At 43.7% G+C, this 23,032-nt stretch overlaps 1 protein-coding gene across 4 annotated transcripts in view; it reads right to left on the reverse strand.

The window, feature by feature from the left end:
* Positions 1–23,032, reverse strand: part of LOC117348908 (tyrosine-protein phosphatase non-receptor type 11-like) — a 131,680-nt gene that overhangs the window by 51,129 nt on the left and 57,519 nt on the right. For all 4 annotated transcript variants that reach the window (XM_033921546.1, XM_033921544.1, XM_033921547.1 and 1 more), the window contains exon 2: positions 12,939–13,061. In XM_033921546.1, coding sequence (XP_033777437.1) covers positions 12,939–13,061 — 123 coding nt within the window. The remainder of the gene's footprint in view (positions 1–12,938; positions 13,062–23,032) is intronic.

A 23,032-nucleotide genomic window follows, 5' to 3' on the forward strand; every position in this document is an offset into this window, starting at 1 on the left:
GCCTCAGCAGACTGAGGTTGTGGGTTCAAACCCCACACTACTCCATGTGACCTTGGGCAAATCCCGTAATCCGCCACTGTCCCAGGTACATTAGATAGGCTGTGAGCCAGACGGGACGGATAGGGAAAACGCTTGAGTACTTGATTTGTAACCTGTTCTGAGCTCCTTTGGGAGGACGGGGAAAAAAAAAAAATAAATAAATAAATCACGCACTAGTGCCACACTTCTCCCTCCGTATTCGCAGTTTCAGCAATCGCGGTTTAGATTATTCGCAGTTTTTAGCTTGCTGGCTCCTCCCCCCCAAATGACATCAGCTTGCATAGAGAAATCGCAGATTCCAAGCATTTACAGAGAAAATCGCCGTTTCCCAGCACTTTCTTCACCGTGTTTTGCCTCTCCTTCAGGAACAGGCCAGGACTCCCGCTATGTTATTTGCGGTTTCACCATATTCACAATGGGTTTTTTTTAAATAGAAAACAGCGAATAACATATGAAAAAGTTATTTGCGGGTCTGTAAATCCCCTATCACAGCGAATACGGAGGGAGAAGTGTAGCCACTTTTGAGTTCCTCGGACCATACATCTGGAACAGTCTACCAACTCATCTGCGGCAAATTCCCACACACCGTCTTTTCAGAAAAAGACTAAAGATACCTTTTCCCCTTGTAGTTAAGTACGTTACCTGGGCGTGGGGGAAGTGGCGTGGTAAGGGTGAGCGGCACCAGGGGCAGTGACGCCCTCCTCCCCGCTGCAGGCACGCGCCCCCTGCCCTTTCCACGTACCTTTGTAAATTCTCCAGCGTGAGCAGCATGCCCAAGTCAGTGTCGGCTCACCCTTTGACGTCACTTCCTAGGTGTTGGTTCAGGAATTGGCGTCAGAGAGCGCCAACGCCAACACAGGCATCAACCTCGTGCCAGGGAAGCAAAAAAAAGGTACAGGGGAAGGCAAGGGGTGGGCACGTACAGCAAGGACAGAAGCGGACAGAAGTGTGGGGGGGGAGTGGAGGAGGGGTACCACGCCCTTAGGAAGACCGTGCCTGGGGCAGACTGTTCCCCCCCCCCCCCGCTTACTACGCCACTGAGTAGGAGGAAGATGCAGTTGATCTATTTGCTATCAGGCCGCTACAGAGACTTTTCTAGCTCTTAAATTTGTTTTATTTAATTTTTAATCTTATTTCATTATTTCTATTTCTTTGATTTTTCATCTTGGAAATATGTTGTTATTACATATTTTTACTTTAGCTAGATTGTGAGTCTTCGGGACAGATAGGGTCGTTTTTCTAAAATACCTAATTTCATTTTAGTTTGATACATTGTAAACCGCTTAGGTCAATAAAATGCAGGAGAGGTAGATCAAATCTTAAATAAACATAAACATCTTCACTGACAGATAGGCACCCTAAAAGCGTTTTGTGTTCGTGCTCATTTGTTTTTAAATCAGTGTATCGCAAACTGTGTGCCACCCGAGATTCCAAGTGTGCCGCGAGACGCCAGGGAGGAGAGGCACCGGTGTTGGCTGTCTGCCCACAGGACACGCCTCTTGTGGCAAGAAGAACATCCTGTAGGCAGTCGGCTCATCCCTTCCAGCACCCCCCCACCCCCCACCCCACTGGCAGCTCAGGGTCACATCTAGAGGGCCTTCGCGCATGCGCGGACATCAATGTGAAAATGTCACGCATGTGCGACTATATTTAAGTCACCCTCATCCCTTTTCACTCTGCTGGGAATACTCATCTCCCCCTCCCCCCTCACTGGACACACTCACCCTCTTTCACTCTACCATGAAATGTAAATCATTACATCTTGGTTTAGCTGAGATTTCCAGAAATGCCACGGTACAAGCTGTACAGAGCCTCTAGCTGACGCCCACACACTTTGAGGCTTCATCATCTCAACTACGTTGACCCAGATCTGTTTATATGTTTGAAACCAGTGCTGCACAAGCATTTGCCAGTGAGTGCAAAGTTCCTGTGCACACAGCAGGAAAATATATCCTGACTGGGCATTTTCTGTGCCACCCTGGTAGAACTCACAATCCTGATAGAACTCTCTACTGCCACCAACTGTTAGTCTTCAGAAACACCACCCTTTAAATACAGACATATGGCTGACACCTGCTCTTCTGTGACAAATAACACAAGGACTCCCATCATCTACCCCCCCACAAAAGGTTTGATTTTCAGAACCAAAAAACTCAATTCATATGGCAAGTATGTGCATATATATCCTGAAAGGGATCATTCTGAGGAGTGGCCACCTGCACTGGACTTCCTCCATGTGTACTGTATGGCTTTACTACTCTTAGGTGGCTGCCAGTCCTGCATTCTTTGTTCATTTCATAACTGACATGTCTTTGTTCAAGGCCAATAGATCTGGACAGTAAATCACACTCTTGCCCTTTCTTCTCTCACTGTACAAAGTGTCAGTTCATAGGGGTTGGGCTGAGTCTCCAGTGCCACACAAAAGAGCCCTTTATCTTGTGCCTCTGGGGCTGTCACTGCAGACAGAGTGGTCACTCATTTTTTCTTCCAAATTCCAAAAGGAAAGTCTAGAGACAGCTTCCGAGAACAGCAGAGAGATCCCAACAAACAAGGCTGGGCAGGAAATGTCAATTCATGAATCTGGCATCACCTTACTTCCATTCTTCACAGAGACATATTCCTGAGGAAAAGACATGTACTTGTGTGAACACAGGGAATGTGTGTTCTAATCAGATGGGATAAGGAGGAAAGATTCATTACCAGGACTTTTCCCCAAAGAGGCTCTGCTTATGCTCTAAGCTCAGCGATGGGGAGATATTGTGGCCTTAAGGTTCCAGGTACTGGAGAAGTTGCCGGAATGATGCACCATGACAGAACACAGCAGGCAGGTGAAGAGAACGAGAAGGCACTCGCTAAAGTTAGAAGGGTAAAGATTCCATACAAACGTAAGGAAGTTCTTCTTCACCCAGAGTGGTAGAAATCTGGAACGCTCTTCTGGAAGCTGTTATAGGGGAAAACACCCTCCAGGGATTCAAGACAAGGTTGGCTAAGTTCCTACTGGAACAGAACATACGCAAGTAAGGCTACACTCAAATAGGGCACTGGTCTTTGACCTAAGGGCCGCCACGTGAGTAGACTGCTGGGCACGATGGACCATTGGTCTTACCCAGCAGCGGTAAATCTTATGTTCTTATGAAGCTTAGATCCAGCTTCAGTTTAAGTCCTTCAGCGTGGGTATGTCACATGACTTATTTGCCGGTTCACCTAGCACAGGCTTGGTTCTAAGACCTCCCAAGTGAGCAAAAGCAGGAAGCATTTCCCACATACAACTAGATGCCTGGGCCAGCTGCTTGGGGCTGTGGCTTGAAGCCCAGGCAAAGCAGTTCAATAATCCAGCTGCATCAATATCCAAGCTCAATGCATTTGCCTTTAAATAGTTATGCCGATAATAAGAAGAAAGGCAAGAAAGATTCTCTTTCGGTTTGTTTTTGGATTTCAGGAACTAGGAGATAAAATGACTTGCTTGAGGAATGGCACGCAGTGGGGATCAGACCCTGGCAATCCTTTCTCGGGTTCATTTCCTGCTACGTTTCTGCTTTTTCTTTGAGATTTGTGTCTTCTGTTCCAATTCTGGTGGCCAGGTTTCTGGTATCTCTCTGAGCAGAAACCTCCTGTTCTTATCAGAACGCTACAAACTGCACAGACAGGCTCAGGAACATCTCAGAGCTGTTCGTGTTACTGCAATGGCTTCGAGCCAAGGTAAAGTTAAGAAGCTTCCAAAGAGCAACCTTCAGTGATACACAAGTTTTCAAGGTGTTTGTAAATATTTGGATGTCCAGATCACAGCCCTCTTCTCCTGCAGCCGGATTGTATGGCTAGATCACACACAATGGAGCCACATGGGCCACTTGTGGACTCATGGGTTCAAGCCCACCTCTCTCCCTGCCACATTGCTCCTTTTGCAAAAAAATGTTGGAGCTAGTAGAGGGTCGACATCCCCAGGACCTGCACTCCTTCCCCCCCTGCCCGTAAGTGCATGGAGAACATGGAGTTTAACAAACAGTATACACAGCCTTAATTTTTTCATTTTTTTGACATTTTTTGACACATACACTAGGCCTGGCTAGCTGAAGCATTGGTGAGCAAACAGAGAGACAAAGGGTTAATCCCAAGAGAGATGAATGGAAATATTCACAGAAATTGAGCACAAGAATATTTGTCAGCTAGACAAGGCCTGCAGGCCTCATTCTCCTTGAACTGTCTTATATTTTTCTTATGACTGTTTTAATCTAACTTTTGTTCTGCCTTTTTTCAATTATCATGTTCTTTTAGTACAGGCCATTCTCCTTGATCAGGTCATGGAGTTTAGGCCCAAGGTTATTTAATTAGATTGCTTTGTCCCCCTCAGATAAGTTATACAACTGTACTGAGCAGGTTTTTTGGGCATGTGGCCTAGTCTGCCAAAATTATGGATATTTGGGGGCTTCTTGCCCCCATTTTGAACACCTGTGTTTGCTTCATCTATAACAATTGTCTCAAACTCAAACCCTTTGCAGGGCCACATTTTGGATTTGTCGGTACTTGGAGGGGCCTCAGAAAATAAATAGTTAATGTCTTATTAAAGAAATGACAATTTTGCATGAGGTACCGGTAAAACTCTTTATAGTTTATAAATCTTTCCTTTTGGCTAAGTCTTAATAATAATATTTTAATTTATAGCTAAAGAGATATTTGATCAAGCAACTGTTTTATTTTACTTTTGTGATTACAATAAACATACCGAGGGCCTCAAAATAGTACCTGGCGGGCCACATGTGGCCCCTGGGGCACGAGTTTGAGACCACTGATCTATAACCAAGTCCAATTAGTGGTATCCTTGAAATTATTTCTGGGGAAGGAATTACAAACACCTGTGCCTGATTTCATTATAACAAGATCTTTAGTTCATTATTTTTTGCAAAAGTATAGTTATGAATACTGACACTTCAAAGATTGGAAAATTGTATTTCGTTGACCCTGAAGGTCAGGATGGACTAATTGGCATTCTCCACTATAACCAATGGATGCAAAAGGATATAAAAGGTGTGCTATTTCTCATGCTTTGGGGGGGGGGGGGGGTTGTCAGTGTCCGCGCTGACTAAAATCCCCATCTTTCTGTGTGTATGGTGGACTTCCACTGGGGTCTGCATAAGTTCTTGCCACCTCAATTGAACTCCCTAAGTATGGATGTCTTGTGTGTGTTCATACGTGTCCAGTCAAAAGTGCGCGAGACAACTGCGCGCCAACAAACCTGCCCAATCGAACGCAGGACGTCAGCGCGCTGGATTTCAACAGTATTTTAAAGCGCTCTGAGGGTGCGTGTGAAGGGGGGGCAACCCCCCACTTTACTTAGAAATGTCAGTGCTCCCGTTGCTTCTCCCATTGGGGGGGAGGAAACGGGAGCGCCAACATTTCTAACTAAAGTGTGTGTGTGTGTGTGTGGGGGGGGGGGGTTCTCACAGTGCTTTAAAATACTGTTGAAATCCAGCGCACTGACGTCCTGCGCGCGATTGTCTCACGCGGTTTCATCTACGAGCCGTGTTCATTACTATAATGCGAACTATAATAGACCAAGAAGCAACATTACTAACACTTTCAGATGTGACACGGACAAGAGGACACAGCCTGAAACTTAGTGGCAGCAGGTTCAGGATAAATGTCAGGAAATTTTGTTTCACACAACGAGTGGTGGGCGCTTGGAATTCTCTTCCAGAGGACGTTGTAGCGGAGACTACTGTTCTGGGTTTCAAGCGCAAGTTGGATGCACACCTTCTTGCAAATCATATTGAGGGATACGGTATTTTCAGGTCTCCAAAAGGGAGTACCTAAATGGGCCTCCGCGTGTGCGGATCGCCGGACTTGATGGACCTCGGTCTGATCCGGTGAAGGCATTTCTTATGTATCTACCTTTCTCTTTCTTTTCCTCTCTCTCTTTCTCTCTGTAATATGTATCTATCTTTATCTGATTTTTCCCCTCGGCTGCACATTATCCACATCATCTACATTATAAAGTCCTAAAGAATATTTTCTTTTTTTCCAGCCTGATCTAATTATTCCTAAGAGTTCATTCCTGCAGTGTTCCCAGATGTCTTGGAATTTTCCTTCTATTGTGAGTCTGCGATACACTTTTTCTTCCTTGTTCTGTTTTTGCTGTCCGTTCTGCAGCTTTTGACTGCACTTAGGTAAAGGCATCTTTTCAGTAATATTCATGTGACTTTTGCCTGCCTTCTAAACTAAACTAAACTAAACTAAACTAAAGCTTGACTTTGTATACCGAGTCATCATTCTAAGAAGGCTCGACTCGGTTTACAGCAATTATATAAACAGGAAATGATTTAACAAATGATAAACAGAAGATAATAGCAAAATTTCAAAAGAATTCGTTTCAAAATGTTTGATAAATAAGAGTAGTTTTTAAAGATTTACGGAAAAATTGAAACAAACTGGAACTCCTTAAAAAAAAAAGGAGATATCATGCCAGAGTTGAGAGAATTTAAAGACCAAAGATTGACTGAAGATCTTGACTCCTTTAATCCCTTTTTTAGAAGGAAGGGAGAGTTTAAATTGTTGGATACCTCTTGCAAAGGAGAATCGGTAAACATTCCAAAATAAAGGCATAGGAGGATTAAAGATACCACATATTAAAGACTATTCCCTTTCTGCTTATCTCTTCTCCCCTCTCATGCCTCTGTGACAGGGGTAGGCAATTCTGGTCCTCGAGAGCCGGAGCCAGGTCAGGTTTTCAGAATCTCCACAATGAATAGATCAACCAAGCATGGCACGAAAAAACAAAGAACACTAAAAAAAGCTAGCCTACTCCCATTACTCTCCAACAGACCACACTAACTACCAGAACCTACAAGGATTCTACCTAAACATCAGATCAATGAGAAACAAGTCCATTCTCATCAAAGATTGGCTATCTGAAACCAACCCTGACTTTATACTATTCACGGAAACGTGGCTACTCTCAGACAAAGATATTATTATCAAAGACTGCCTCCCCCCAGGCTTCAAGATTCTATCCCTAGCTAGAACCTGGGGAAGGGGAGGAGGGCTAGCAATAATCTTTAAAGACCACCTAAACTGCACCGTACTCAATACCAAATCCTCTCCCAATTCAGAAATACTAGCCATCTCTCTAACCTCAAACCCCTTTGCCTCCTCCCTAACAATCACCTTATTCTATATCCCACCAAAAAAATGGACCCTAGCCAAAGAAGACTTTGCAGAATTCCTACTAACCAACTCTCTAACAAGTCCATACAACCTACTATGTGGGGACATCAACATCCACCTAGAGTAAACAAAACAACCAGATGTATCTGACTTCTGGCTGCTAATCTCCCAACTAGGTTATTCCAAACCCCCACCCATCAAAACTCACCAAAAAGGACATCAACTAGACCTGGTGACATTCTCCGCCAAAGAATCAACCAATCCCAAATTCCGCTGGAAACAAGATAACTGGACAGACTCCCTATGGTCTGACCACAGACTATGTAGCTTCTCTATTGACTGCCAACAAAAAAACACCAAAAACAACAAAACAAGAAACAAAAAAACTCACAATACTAGAGGTAAAATCGACCCAATAGTATTCTGGTCCCACTATGAAACCATCACAAAACAAAACGAAGAAACAGCTCAAATTATGACTTCCTGGATCAAAAACAGCACAAACATTCTAAACGAAATAGCTCCCATAAAAACTCGCAGAATCAGAACTCCTAATCTGGAGGGATGGTTTGACTCAGAACTACTTCTAGTAAAAAGGGACCTTAGAAAATCTGAAAGACTTTGGATTAAATCTGGAACAGAGTGGCCTGGAGACTCAAATTAAAAAACTACAAACACCTCATCAATGAAAAATGAAAAAATTTCTACACCCATAAAATTGGAAACGTCACAACTAACAGTAGCAACCTCTTTAAACTAGTCAACGACCTTTACAATCTTGAGACGCTCACTGATAATCATGAAGAATCCACACTAACCGCTAACACCCTAGCAGACTTCTTTAACAACAAGATACAAAAACTAAGGTTATCTATAACTGCCCCAGCCAATCCCCACGAGGACTTTCCTATACTCCCAGACACCGACATGTCTAAACCGGACCTCGGGTCCAGAACAGACCTAAGCTGGAACCAATTCAAAACTATAGACTGGCAAACCTTCAACAAATATTACAATAAGTACTCCAACTCCTTTTGCAGACTGGACACCTGCCCCCCAAACATTATGAAAACTGCGCCAATCCATTTCAAAGCCAATATGTTGGCATGGGTAAACCTCCTACTATCCACAGGTAGTTTCCCAACAGAGCAGGGCCACATCTCGATAACCCCATTAATAAAAAACACGAAAGAACCACCCAATGACCCATCCAATTACAGACCGATCGCTAGTATCCCACTATTCACCAAAATAGCAGAAGGGATGGTAAATGCCGAACTTACCACACACCTGGAAAAATTTAATATCCTAAATGATAATCAATCAGGCTTCCGCTCCGATCACAGCACTGAAACCATTATAGCCTCTCTACTCGACCACCTTCACACACTCTTCAGCCAGGGCTCTAGTGCCCTGATCGTCCAACTTGACCTTAGCAGTGCTTTCGACCTAGTCGACCACACCATTCTACTAGACTGCCTTGCTTACATTGGCATCTCCGGCCAAGTTCTCAACTTGTTTCATGGATTCCTACGAAACAGATCATACAGGGTGTTTAAGAACAACTCTCTTTCATATAGCTGGGACAACTCATGTGGCGTTCCACAGGGCTCCCCCCTGTCCCCCACCTTATTTAATGTCTACCTTACCTCCCTAGGAAACCTCCTGCAAAGCCTCAAACTCAAATTCTTTATCTACGCGGATGACATCACAATAGTCATCCCACTAACCAATTTCACACCAGAGTTCCTTACCTCACTCTCAAATATACTCACTCAGATAGAACGCTGGATGTTATCCTACAAACTAAAACTAAATCCCGACAAAACAAAATTCTTACTAGCCACCCCCAATGACAAAATCAAAGACACCACAATTCAAGTGAAAGGATCTACTTTCCCCCTCGAACAAACCTTAAAAATACTGGGAGTCACACTAGATAAACATTTATCCCTGGAGAAACACACAGATATCACAGTCAGGAAATGCATCTCGGTGTTATGGAAACTCCGCACCATTAAAAAATACTTTGACGAGACCTCATTCCACCTGCTAGTACAATCCTCCATCCTTAGCATACTAGATTATTGCAATATTATTTACTTGAGCTCCACGAAGAAAACCATTAGAAGACTCAAAATGATCCAGAACACTGCGGTCCGCCTCATATTCGGCCTGAAAAAATGGGAACATGTCACCCCTTTCTACCACAAACTTCACTGGCTACCCTTTGAATCCAGAGTCCTATTCAAATTCGCCTGCTTCTGTTATAAAACAGTATTTGGCCTATCCCCAAGCTACTTAAACCCTCACTTCTATCTGAATCACATAAACAAGCACTCCCGCAGAATTCAGCTCTTCGCCTTCCCCTCCCTAAAACTATGTCACTCCAAAAGATTCCTTGATAAAACTTTTGCCTTCCAGGCTGCCAAACTGAACCCATGGCTAGCCCAAATTGTCCTTGAGGCCCCCACCTACCTCGGGTTTAGAAAATCTCTCAAAACTCACCTATTCCATGGACAAGACACCTAACACCCCTCTCCAATGAACAACAATCTCCTCCTGCCCCCTTCCACCTCTCTTTTCCCAACCTACCCACCTCCAACCCCCCCCCCCTGACCTACACTCCCCCCTCTCTCTTCTAACTTCAACTACTTCCTTGCTCCTAATATTGTTCAATTGTTTTCGAACCACTTGTAATTTATTGCTTGCCTCTAATAATGTTCAATTGTTTTTAAACCACTTGTAATTTTTTTTGTTAATCTAATGTAAACCGCCTAGAACTCCTTGGGTATGGCGGTATACAAAAATAAAGTTATTATTATTATTACATGCATTGCCTCCTTGAGATGCAAATCTGTCTCATGCATATTTATTGTGGATATCCTGAAAACCTGACCTGGCTCCGGCTCTCGAGGACTGGAATTGCCTACCACTGCTCTGTGATATACTGCTCTCTTTTCTAACTGTTAATACTATTTGTTCTGAGTCCGGAGTTTCTGTCTGTACTTAGAGCTTCAGATTATTCAGATTACTCTCCCTCTAGTGCAGCATACTGTGAATTAGGGACAGCCATTAGAAAGCTTTTGAATTGTTAGAGAGAAAAAGTCTCACTTTTATTTTACTTGTGCAAGCATCTTTCACCTTTATTTTGTAATGTGTGGTTCTAGTTTGTAATACATAAACTGGATTATGTTTACCTTGCTTGCATATTTTTTCATGATATTTTCTCCCTTTGTATGTGTGTGAGATATGTTTACGCTTCTGGAAATAAAATATTTTCGGAGAGATGTATTGGGTAATTCCTGAGCTCAGATGTGTGTGAGATATGTTTACGCTTCTGGAAATAAAATATTTTCGGAAAGAAGTATTGGGAATTCCTGAGCTCAGATGTGGGTGAGATGCATGTCTAGCGTGTGTGAATGATATCCTGGGTAGTGCGAGTATAATGATTGTAATGGGGCAAGGGGGTCTTGGGTGTGGCTCTTTACACTTCCCCCTCCCCCAACACACACAAACTTATGGGATTGGAGATTTTTTTTTTTTTTGTGGGAGTGGGGAGATTTTTTTGGGATTGGGACTTGTATATCACCTTTTTGTAGTTATACAACCAAACTCAAAGCGGTTTTACATACAAGTACTTCAAGAATGCCAAAGATTGCATTATAAAGTGATCTCAGGGTGCAACCATGTTTAACTAGTGTCGGGGACATGTAGGCACAACACACACTCAAATTTGTGCCCAATAAATCTGCAGGGGGAGGAGACTGAAAACTAAACGCGTGTTTGATTCAGGTAGACCAGTGATTCCCAACCCTGTCCTGGAGGAACACCAGGCCAATCGGGTTTTCAGGCTAGCCCTAATGAATATACATGAGAGATATTTGCATATAATGGAAGTGATAGGCATGCAAATCTGCTCCATGCATATTTATTAGGGCTAGCCTGAAAACCCAATTGGCCTGGTGGTCCCCCAGGACAGGGTTGGGAACCACTGAGGTAGACTATCAGTAAAATGGCCTACAGGCACTGTTCTGTCTAAATCAGGGATGTCAAAGTCCCTCCTTGAGGGCCGCAATCCAGTCGGGTTTTCAGGATCTCCCCAATGAATATGCATGAGATCTATGTGCATGCACTGCTTTCAATGCATATTCATTGGGGAAATCCTGAAAACCTGACTGGATTGCGGCCCTCAAGGAGGGACTTTGAGACCCCCTGGTCTAAATTGAGCAGGAGTCCTCCACCTACAGTTCTGCCAGGGTGGGGGGGAGGGGGGGTGCTGTTTCACTATTATATTTTCAATGGTGAAGGACGGGCAAGCTGTACAGGACTCCAGGGAACCTGCCTGTTCCTAGTGACTGAAAACACAATACTGAAGCACCATCCCCTATTGGCAACAAAGCATATGGAGGACTGCTCAGCAAGGGCGCAGTCTACCAGAGAATGACAGGGGGATGGGTTTACCATGGGAACAGGAGCAAGGCCTTTCACCACCCTGTGGGAGCGGTAAAAAGCCTTGCTCCTTCAGTTAAAAAAAAAAAAAATAATAATATTTTTTTACACAAGTCAAATAGACCGACAGAACAAGAGAGTGTTGTGTGAATGTGTGCTAATTAACGTGCATTTCTGAACATGACAACGGAGTCAAGGGCAAGGACTCTTAAATATCTATGGGGAAAGGGGGCAGAATGCTTAGGAGCAGGAAAGAAGCTTTGGTGAGAAGAGGAAAGGGCTTTCAACTTATGTCAGTTTTAATTTTGGACCGCAAAGCGCCTCAACTTCTCGGTGAAGCGTGAAACCAAATGTTGAAAAGAAATCAAATAAGCTTTTCAGTATGAGTGTGTGCGGCTGCGTTTACATATGCAAGTACGTGTCTGAGGACATGTGTTAGGAAACAACTGTGTTTTAAACTACTTGGGGCTATTTTTTGGACCCGAGAAGTGTAAAAATAGAAATGAAAAGTGATGAAACAGATAAGATAAAAATCAGGCCTTGGACAATTGTTTCTTCGTGCACTAGGGTATTTCTGGCACACTAGTGAAATATAACATTCTTCCAATCTTTGTCATCTGATTACACCCAGGCAAAGACACCTTTCAGTGAGTAACTGAAATTTCCACTGCAACAAACACATCCTGTTACCTCCCCTCCCTCCTTCCTCCCCACACAGAGATATGCACTGAGGAGTCTATCCATGATGGATGGTAGGCTACAAGAGTCATCAGTCCCAGTGCCAGTCAATAAGAACATAAGAATTGCCATACTGGGACAGATCGAAGGTCCATCAAGTCCCGTATCCTGTTTCCAACAGTGGCCAACCCAGGTCCCAAGTACCCAGCTAGATCCCAAGTAGTAAAACAGATTTTATGCTGCTTATCCTAGGAATAAGCAGCGGATTTCCCCAAGCCATCTCAATAATGGCCTATGGACTTCTCTTTAAGGAAATTATCCAAACCTTTTTAAACCCTGCTAAGCTAACTGATTTCAGGTCTACTGACAGATACTGGAACGGCTCAAACTGCTGTCCACTGGCAGTCCTAGAAAAACCCTAGTGCTTAGCCCAAGCAAACTTAAATGTTCCATGTGCACAGTTTGGAAATGCAGACATTTCCCCAAGAAACGGTCTTCCACCCAGTGATGCGTACAAGTGTTGAATGAGAACTTCCTAGTTAGTATCTGCAACCCCCCTCCCGCCACCCAAGTATAAGTGCCTGCATTCCCTCTCTATCCATAGCACATACCTAACAGACAGTGTGAAATCCCCAGGGTTGCTCTTGCTAGGACGAGCCAGGAAGCTGCCATGGACCCCACGGCTCAGCAACAACTTCTCTGCTTCAATGCCACTGACGTTCGGGTGAAACCACCTGCAATTATCAAAGAGAAGGTTGTCAACTTTTCAAACAGCAGTTACACGTTTTGCACCAAGATGAATATTTTTCTGCTTTTTTAAACAACATCTGGGATCTTACACACACAGTTCTGTGGTAGAAATCTAATATATGTACCGTTCTATACTGTACATAGAGAAAAAGAGAGCGTTCCAGGAGTGTTGTTGCAAATATGTAGACGTTAATTAGTTAGTTTGTTCTCCCTAACGAGCCCAGTACAGGTTACATAAATAGAATGTAGTCATGACAGGTTAACATGACAGTTTATGTATTGGTCTAGGTCAGGGGTAGGCAATTCTGGTCCTCGAGAGCCAGAGCCAGGTCAGGTTTTCAGGATATCCACAATAAATATGCACAAGATAGATTTGCATCTCAAGGAGGTAGTGCATGCAAATCCATCTTGTACATATTCATTGTGGATATCCTGAAAACCTGACCTGACTCCGGCTCTCGAGGACCGGAATTGCCTACCCCTGATCTAGGTCAGTAGTTCCCAAACCTGTCCTGAGGACTACCAGCCAGTCAGGTTTTCAGGATAGCCCTAATGAATATGCATGGAGCAGGTTTGCATGCCTGTCACCTCCATTATATGCAAATCTCTCTCATGCATATTCATTAGGGCTAGCCTGAAAACCTGATTGGCCTGGTGGTCCTCCAGGACAAGGTTGGGAACCACTGGTCTAGACAGAGGGTCTAGTTCTAATATACATTTCTTCTTGATTGTTATTTAAGGGAACAGTACATTTTTTTTCTTCCTTGCTCCTCATATAGCATTAGGCAGGAGATTGAATGACGAGATAGGTTTTTATTGCTTTCCTAAAGTTCAGGAGTCCTTCGATGGGTCTGATCTGTGGGGGTAGTTGAGATTCAGAAGATTAGATCAGGGGTGTCAAAAGTCCCTCCTCGAGGGCTGCAATCCAGTCGGGTTTTCAGGATATCCCCAATGAATATGCATGAGATCTATTTGCATGCACTGCTTTCATTGTATGCTAATAGATCTCATGTATATTCACTGGGGAAATCCTGAAAACCCGACTGGATTGCGGCCCTCAAGGAGGGACTTTGACACCCCTGGATTAGATAATCTCCATGTATGTGTGTGCTTGCAAACATTTCCAAAGGATAATGTGCAGATTTGCACCTGCCTTTTTTGAGAATTATTTTTCCAACCAAAACAAGGCATACACTTTGGAAAATATGAAAAGTATGTAAACTGTTGCAACCCCCTGCCCCCCCCCCCCCTCCAGAAGTACTTCTCCTAGGATAGAACCACACACCTGTCCACAAGAGTGAGCAATTTTCAAAAACAGCATTTAACTTGTGAGAACAGGTTTGAATGTCGCCCTCCTTCTCTCTTCCGTGTAAGCCCAGTGAAGCTTTGATATTTTATTTAATAATGCTACACTTCTTGCAACAGATTTCCAGAAAAAAAAAAGTTTTGAGCAAAAAATGAAAAATCACGTGATCTGAACGTGCTCCTGGTCTCATCTCCTATCTCGAGCTTGACAAGATTTCACCTCTAGTAGAAAGGGCCCCTCCCCTCTCCAGTAAAACCTAGCCACACAGCAACACTTTCCAGGACAAAGCTTAGCCATGCCATGGCAAGTGTCTTCTTCACAATGCCCCGGCCTTCATTGACAGATTCTTAATTCCTTATGCCCCTGCAAGAATACTTAGGTCTAATGATCAACATTTACTTACGGTCCCCTCCCTTAAAATTATCAACACGCGCCGACAATACATCTTCTCTGCTACGGCTCCACAAATATGGAATTCCCTCCCTATTTACTTAAGGGAGGAACGCATCCTAGACCAATTTAAGAGCAAGTTGAAATGCTTTCTTTTTATTACATTATTCCTACTGCCATTAAATAAATAAATAACAATGCTTTTTTCAGGAGAATCCTCAGTTGGCTATTCATCCTTTTTATATAGAATTCATTTAAGGAGAAAATAAGCCATTTTCTTCACCAAATCCTTTTTTTATATATATATACAGTGGTGCCTCACACAACGAACTTAATTCGTTCCAGGAGCAAGTTTGTTATGCGAAAAGTTCGTTATGTGAAACGCGTTTTCCCATAACAATACATGTTAAAAAAAATTATTCGTTCTGCAGCATAAAATATGCTAAGATGACATAAAAAAAGATAAATTTGTGAAAATGGTGAAAATGGTGGTCTTGCTGAGGCCAAACTCTTTGACGAGGTCACCCTGTTTTACCCCACATTCACTCCTTCTAATTATTTCCCGTTTCATTTCAACAGAAATCACCTTCCTGCTTTTTTTAGAAGCCATGGTATATAAAAAATATTGAGTTTATCTTAAAAGGACGACTGCCGTGATACGTGCGTGCGTGCGTGATTTAATTCGTAATGAAGAACGATTGCCGCGATACGTGCTTAAGTTAAGCGCAGTGACTAACGACTGCCTGCAGTGCCTGCGCGGAAGGATGCAATACATCGGCAGCGATCGTGGAAGCTCGGGCGACTTCGTTGTGTGAAACGAAGTTCGTTGTAGGAATCATGACATGAAGTTCGTTGTGTGCAGCGTTCGCTGTGCGAGGCGTTCTTTATGCGAGGCACCACTGTACTTTTCTTCTTATTTGTGCAAACACACCACCAATAAATATTTACATAATATAACTTTATCCTTCTATATCGCCATAATCAAACAATTTCTAGGCGGTTTATACAAAAGAAGGCTGAACAATCAGCGAAATACAATACAAAATAATTAAAATACAACAAGTTTCTTAAATATGTTCAATGTAAAATTTTGTTACAGATAAAAGTAAAAATAGGTTATAGGAATAGTCAGGGACCACTTCACAGGTCACAGACCTGATGGGCCGCCGCGGGAGCGGACTGCTGGGCGCGATGGACCTCTGGTCTGACCCAGCGGAGGCAACTTCTTATGTTCTTAATATCCACATTTAGGAAATAAATTTATCAAACAACGCTGACTTAATTACTTATCAAAATGCACCATAAGACAGCATAACCCCACCAATACTGCTGCTTACTTGCTTGAAATGCAAGAGTCCTATCCAAAAAAGTCTCGTATCTGCAGCCAGTAATTTTTGGATAAGCAAATAGATTGGGATTCCTAGTTATCCTTGTTGGGCTGTAAATACAAAATGAGATTTTAGGGGTAATTTTTGATAATAAACTAAATTTCCATGATCATATCAGTAACATTGTGAAAATCACCTTTTATAGATTACGTAAAATTCGTTCCATCTCGAAATTTCTTTGTGCTAAATCACTCACTATACTGATTCACTCTTTGGTGATGTCTAAACTTGATTACTGCAACTCTTTATTCAAAGGAATTGCACTATATGAAATAAAACGATTACAAATTATACAGAATACAGCAATAAAATTAATAAATAATTCTAAAAAATTTGATCATGTAACACCACTTCTCAAAGAGGCGCATTGGCTTCCTGTTAATTACAGAATCACTTATAAGTTATGTATAATTATCTTTAAAACTTTGATCAACAAGACCCCTGCTTTTTTATATAGGTCACTTATTCCATATTCTGCAAAGAGAATTTTACGATCTAGCGAACAAAATCTGCTAACAATTCCATCATTAAAAATTATTAATACGAGGAGACAATTTATTTTTTCTTGTACGGCACCGCAAACATGGAATGCCCTCCCTATTACTTTACGGGAGGAGAAAGACCTTGGAAAATTTAAAACTGAGTTAAAAACTTTCCTTTTTAAAGATGCCTTTTCAACATAATTTTATACTTTATGAATTATATTTATTTGGTTAGACCTGTTTTAACTATATCCCTTTTGTATTTTCCCTCAATGTTTCTTCTTTACTTTAAAATTGTATTTCATCCCTCCTTTCCTTATGTTTAACAATGTTAAATTTAGAGTATTTTAGCCATTATTTAAAAATTGTATGTATTGTAATGTATTACATTGTTATTGTTTTTCATTTTTTTTAAATTGTAAATTTTAAATGTACATCGCTTAGAATATCCGATTAAGCGATTTATCAAGTCCCCTAATAAACTTGAAACTTGAAGATAAAAGGTAAGTTGGGGAAAAATCCCCAAACCAGCTTAAAACAGATGCAAGAGCATTTGAATACATAAGAACTGCTGCTGCTGGGTCAGACCAGTGGTCCATCGTGACCAGCAGTCCGCTCGTGCGGCGCCCCTAACTAAGACTAGCCCTACCTGCGTACATTCCGGTTCAGCAGGAACTTGTCTAACTTTGTCTTGAATCCCTGGAGGGTGTTTTCCCCCATGACAGATTCCGGGAGAGCGTTCCAGTTTTCTACCACTCTCTGGGTGAAGAAGAACTTCCTTACATTTGTACGGAATCTATCCCCTTTTAACTTTAGAGAGTGCCCTCTTGTTCCCCCTACCTTAGAGAGGGTGAACAACCTGTCCTTATCTACTAAGTCTATTCCCTTCAGTACCTTGAAATTCAATGTTTCGATCATGTCCCCTCTCAATCTCCTCTGCTTGAGGGAGAAGAGGCCCAGTTTCTCTAATCTTTCGCTGTACTCGTGCCTTCACTGGGAGCCAAATATCAATCGGACAGCTGTATTCTGTATTAAGAACATAAGAACATAAGAAGTTGCCTCCGCTGAGGCAGACCATAGGTCCATCCTGCTCAGCGGTCCGCTCCCGCGGCGGCCCATCAGGTCCATTGCCTGAGCAATGGTCTATACCTATCTGTACCCCCCAATCCCTTTTTCTTCTAGGAATCTATCCAAACCTTCTTTGAATCCATTTAGTGTTTTCTTGTCCACAACAGCCTCTGGAAGCCCGTTCCATGTATCTACCACCCTCTGAGTGAAAAAGTACTTCCTAGCGTTTGTTCTAAACCTGTCCCCTTTCAATTTCCCCCAATGCCCCCTTGTACTTGTGGTGCCCCTTAATTTGAAAAATCTGTCTCTGTCTACTTTTTCTATGCCCTTCAGGATCTTGAAGGTTTCTATCATGTCTCCTCTAAGTCTTCGCTTCTCCAGGGAGAAAAGTCCCAACTGCTTCAATCTGTCGGTATATGGGAGATTTTCCATTCCCTTTATCAGTTTGGTTGCTCTTCTTTGTACTCCCTCAAGTACCGCCATGTCCTTCTTGAGGTACGGCGACCAGTACTGGACACAGTACTCCAGATGCGGCCGTACCATTGCACGATACAGCGGCATGATAACTTCCTTCGTCCTGGTCGTAATACCCCTCTTAATGATACCCAGCATTCTGTTTGCTTTCCTAGAGGCTGTGGCGCATTGCGCCGATGCCTTCAGTGTTGCATCTACCATCACTCCCAGGTCTCTCTCCAGGTTACTAACCCCTTGTGGTGTTCCCCCCATTTTGTATGTGAACATCTGGTTCTTTTTCCCCACGTGCATGACCTTGCATTTTCCCACGTTGAAGCTCATCTGCCATTTTTCGGCCCACTTTTCCAGCTGCGTTAGATCTTTTTGGAGCTCCTCGCAGTCTTCCTTGGTTTGAGCCCTGCTGTATAGTTTGGTGTCATCTGCAAATTTAATGACTTCACACTTTGTTCCCGCCTCTAGGTCATTTATGTAGATATTGAACAAGAGCGGTCCCAGCACCGACCCCTGCGGAACTCCGCTCGTGACCCCTTTCCAGTCTGAGTAGTGACCCTTTACGCCAACCCTCTGTTTCCTGTTTGCCAGCCAGTTTTTGATCCATCGGTGGACCTCCCCTTGTACCCCGTGGTTCCATATCTTTTTAAGCAGTCTCTCGTGTGGCACCTTGTCGAAGGCTTTTTGGAAGTCAAGGTAAATGATGTCTATAGATTCCCCTTTATCCACCTGGCTGTTCACTCCCTCAAAGAAGTACAATAAGTTTGTGAGGCATGACCTACCCTTACAGAAGCCATGTTGACTTGGTTTTAGCTGCCCATTTTTTTCGATGTGCTCACAGATGCCGTCTTTAATCAGTGCCTCCATCATCTTTCCCGGAACTGAAGTCAGGCTCACCGGCCTGTAGTTTCCCGGGTCCCCCCTTGCGCCCTTCTTGAAGATGGGCGTGACATTTGCTATTTTCCAATCCTCCGGGATCTCTCCGGTTTTTAATGATAGGTTGCATATTTGTCGAAGTGGCTCCGCTATTACGTCTTTTAGTTCCTTGAGTACCCTTGGGTGAATGCCATCCGGACCCGGCGATTTGTCGCTCTTTAGTCTGTCAATCTGCTTGAGTACATCCTCTTGGCTTACCTCTAAGTTGACCAGCTTATCGTCTTGGTCTCCTATTACGATCTCCTTGGGTTCCGGAATGTTGGTTATATTCTCCATCGTGAAGACTGACGTGAAGAACTCATTTAACCTGTCAGCTATCTCTTTCTCTTCTTTTACAACTCCCTTTCGGTCTCCATCGTCCAATGGTCCCACTTCTTCTCTCGCCGGTTTCTTCCCCTTGACGTATCTGAAGAACGACTTGAAGTTTGTTGCTTCCTTTGCTAGTCTCTCTTCATATTCTCTTTTTGCTTTTCTAACCACTCGGTGACATTCTTTCTGGCGTTCTTTGTGCCCTTTTTGGTTCTCCTCTGTTTGGTCCTTTTTCCATTTTCTGAACGATGCTTTCTTGTCGCTTATCGCCTTCTTCACTGCACTTGTTATCCACACTGGGTTTTTTGTTCTATTTTTTTTGCACCCTTTTCTGAACTTGGGGATGCATATGCTTTGTGCTTCGTGCACAGTCTCCTTGAGTAAGGTCCAGGCTTTTTCTACGGATTCCGTTTTCCCTATGTTGCCTTTGAGCTTCTTTCCCACCATTTTTCTCATGGCATCATAATTTCCTTTTTTGAAGTTGAGTGCCGTCGTTGTGGTTCTTTTCCCCTTTGTTGATCCAATTTCAAGCTTGCACTGGATCATGTTGTGATCGCTGTTACCTAGTGGGGGTAATACCGCCACCTCCTTTGCTGGCCCCCCTAGTCCGTTGAAGATTAGGTCAAGAGTGGCATCGCCCCGTGTTGGTTCCGTGACCAGCTGCTCCATGAAACAGTCCCTCGTGACTTCTATGAATTTTGTTTCTCTTGCGCAGTTTGAGTGCCCAATACTCCAGTCTATCCCAGGATGGTTGAAGTCCCCCATGACCACCACATTTCCGCTTTTGCATACCTGTTTCAGTTCAGCCTCCATCTCCTGGTCGATTTCTTCCGGTTGTCCAGGTGGGCGGTAGTACAGACCCAGTTTAATGTCTGCTTCTGCTCCTCCCTGTAGCTTAACCCATAGTGATTCCAGGCCATCTGCCCGTACTGTTGTTTCCGTCCTGGCTGATGGTATGGAGTCTTTTATGTACAGCGCTATTCCTCCACCCTTTTTATGTATCCTGTCTCTCCTGTATAGTTTGTATCCTGGTATGGCCACATCCCATTGATTGTCCTCAGTCCACCACGTTTCTGTGACTCCAATTATGTCTAGGTCCTTATTGCTGGCTGTGATTTCCAGTTCTCCCATTTTGGCCCTCAGGCTCCTAGCATTTGTGTATAGGCAGTTTAAGACCCAGTTTTTTGTCCTCTCTCTTTGTTTCCCTTGTGCTTTGGTATTTCTGCAGTTTCCCTCATGGTTTGCCAGCCCCTGAGCTTCGTCCTCCTCCTGTTGTGTGTGTGTGACGTACCCTGCCTGCTTCCCCTGCGCCTCCTGCTCTCCTAATTCCCACTCAGTCTTGGGCTCTTTTTCATAATGACTTTGTCCCTCTGTTTTCTGTTGTTCTGTTTTGGTGCCGCTTACCTGGTCCATTTGTGCCCTTGTTCCCTGCAATGCGTCTTTAGGTCCTTTTTCAATCCATACACCCTCAGACCCGAGTCCTCTTTTACAATGTCCCAGTTCAGTATCTTTGTCAGGTACTGATGTCCGATGTGTCGAGGTCTGGTCGACTATCGGCTTTCCCCTTCTTCTCAGTTTAAAGCCAAGTCTATGACGTTCTGGACGTTGCGTGCCAGCATCCTCGTCCCAGCTGTGCTAAGGTGCAGTCCATCTCTTCTGTAGAGCTTGTTTTTCCCCAAGAAGGTAGTCCAGTTCCTAACAAAGTGGAAGCCCTCCTCCTCGCACCATCTCCTCAGCCAAAAGTTAATTGATTGTAGTTCACTCTGTCTCTTTGTGTCCGCTCTCGGTACTGGCAAGATCTCTGAGAAGGCTATCTTCCTTGTCCTTAGTCTCAGTTTCCTCCCCAGGGTCCTGAACTGGTCAGTTAGTGTAGTCCTGTTGAAGTTTCTCCTGCTGATGTCGTTGGTTCCGATGTGGATCACTACTGCTGTCTCCTCCGTCTCGGCTCCCTCCAAGATCCTCTCGATGTTGTTGATGATGTCTTTTGTTCTAGCCCCCGGGAGACATGTTACCAGTCTGTCCTCTCTCCCTCCGGCTATGTGACTGTCAACTCCTCTCAGGATTGAGTCCCCGACCACGATAGCCGATCTCCCCTTCTCAATTTTTTCAGGATTTTCTTTGGAGCTCCCAAATAAATATTGCAGTAATTCAGTATGGATAAGACTAGGGCCTGCACTAATAGTCTAAAAGATAAAGGATCAAAATATTTTTTAATGGTCTTTAGTTTCCATAGTGCAAAAAAGCACTTCTTTACCACTAAGTTTGTATGGTCTACCATAGTTATTTTAGAATAAGTCATGGGAGCGCCTCCACCAACATGCCACGTTTCGTTTTTCCTTCAGGGTCGAGGCTCCTGGTTTAAGAATTAGCAGGAGATTCTTCTTTCGCGCTCCAGCAACTCTCATGATGCCTTCAACTGATGCTTTGGAATGTCCCATCAGAGACCTGCCCTCTGATCTCCCGTCACTCTTCGGTATCACCCTCCCTTTTCTCCTTCCCCTATCTGTCTTAATTTCTATCAACTCTTGAATTTCTTACCCTTTTCCCTTATGTTGCGTAAGTTGTGTTTGTCAAGTGTATGTTGCACGTATTGTTCCCCCAAAAGTCGAGTGGATTTTAGCTATGTACATTGCTTAGAAGTACGGTTAAGCGATTAATCAAATTTTAAATAAAGCTTGAAACATTGCTGCTCACTGCATTTTCCACTTCTGGCAGGCCAGGGACAGCAGTATACGAATCACCAGGAAGTTGTGGTATGTGTTTCAGGATGTGTGTGTGGTGTTAGGGATGCGTGGGTGGCGTCAGGGTGAGCACGAGAGCCTCGGCTCAGTGCACACAGAGGAAACAGGCTTTCATTCATAAGGACGAGATAACAGCACTTAAAGCCTTGGATGGCCCGTGGTCAGCATGCTGTCCACCTGGTACTCCAGGCCTTAAGGCCGAAGGACGAGTGACCACGTAAGCAAAGGCAAGAAGCCATGTGACAAGAGCAAGCACCAGGCTGAGCCAGTCTAGTACTGAAGAAAACCTGCTCTCAAAGCAGTCCCTGGAATGTTACAGCAGTGGCAGAGTCTGGAAGGAAGTTTGTTGCTCAAAAGCTAAACCTAGTGACCAGTCTTCTAGTACAGACTTCCTCGCCTTCTACAGCTCCTTCAGCATAGCCACTTTAGCAGGTCCATTACAACCAAACACCCCCTTCCACTGCATCCAACACCCTCCCCTACAGCATCCACGCCACATCTATTACACTCCTCCCTCTTCCGTACTTGCCAACTTCCTCCTTAATATCCACACTGCTCCCTTTCCACAGCATTCACCCCACACTCACTATTGTCAAACCTCTTTCAACACCATGTTACCGCCAACCTCCGTACCACATCTTCTGTTACCACCCTCCCTACAGCTCAGTCCTCCACACTTTCTCCACCTCCTCCTATCATCGCGCCACTGCCACACCTCCCCCTACCACTGTATCCATACCTTGCTTCCCCCATCATCCCTGTTCCCATACCACATTTCTCCTTAGGCATAGTTTAGGATGTCCTGAAAATGGTTTATTTACTTTACAACAAAATCATAAAAATACAAAAATAGATTACAATAATAGTCCA

This window comes from Geotrypetes seraphini, chromosome 15 (assembly GCF_902459505.1).
Source record: "Geotrypetes seraphini chromosome 15, aGeoSer1.1, whole genome shotgun sequence".
NCBI lineage: Eukaryota > Metazoa > Chordata > Amphibia > Gymnophiona > Dermophiidae > Geotrypetes > Geotrypetes seraphini.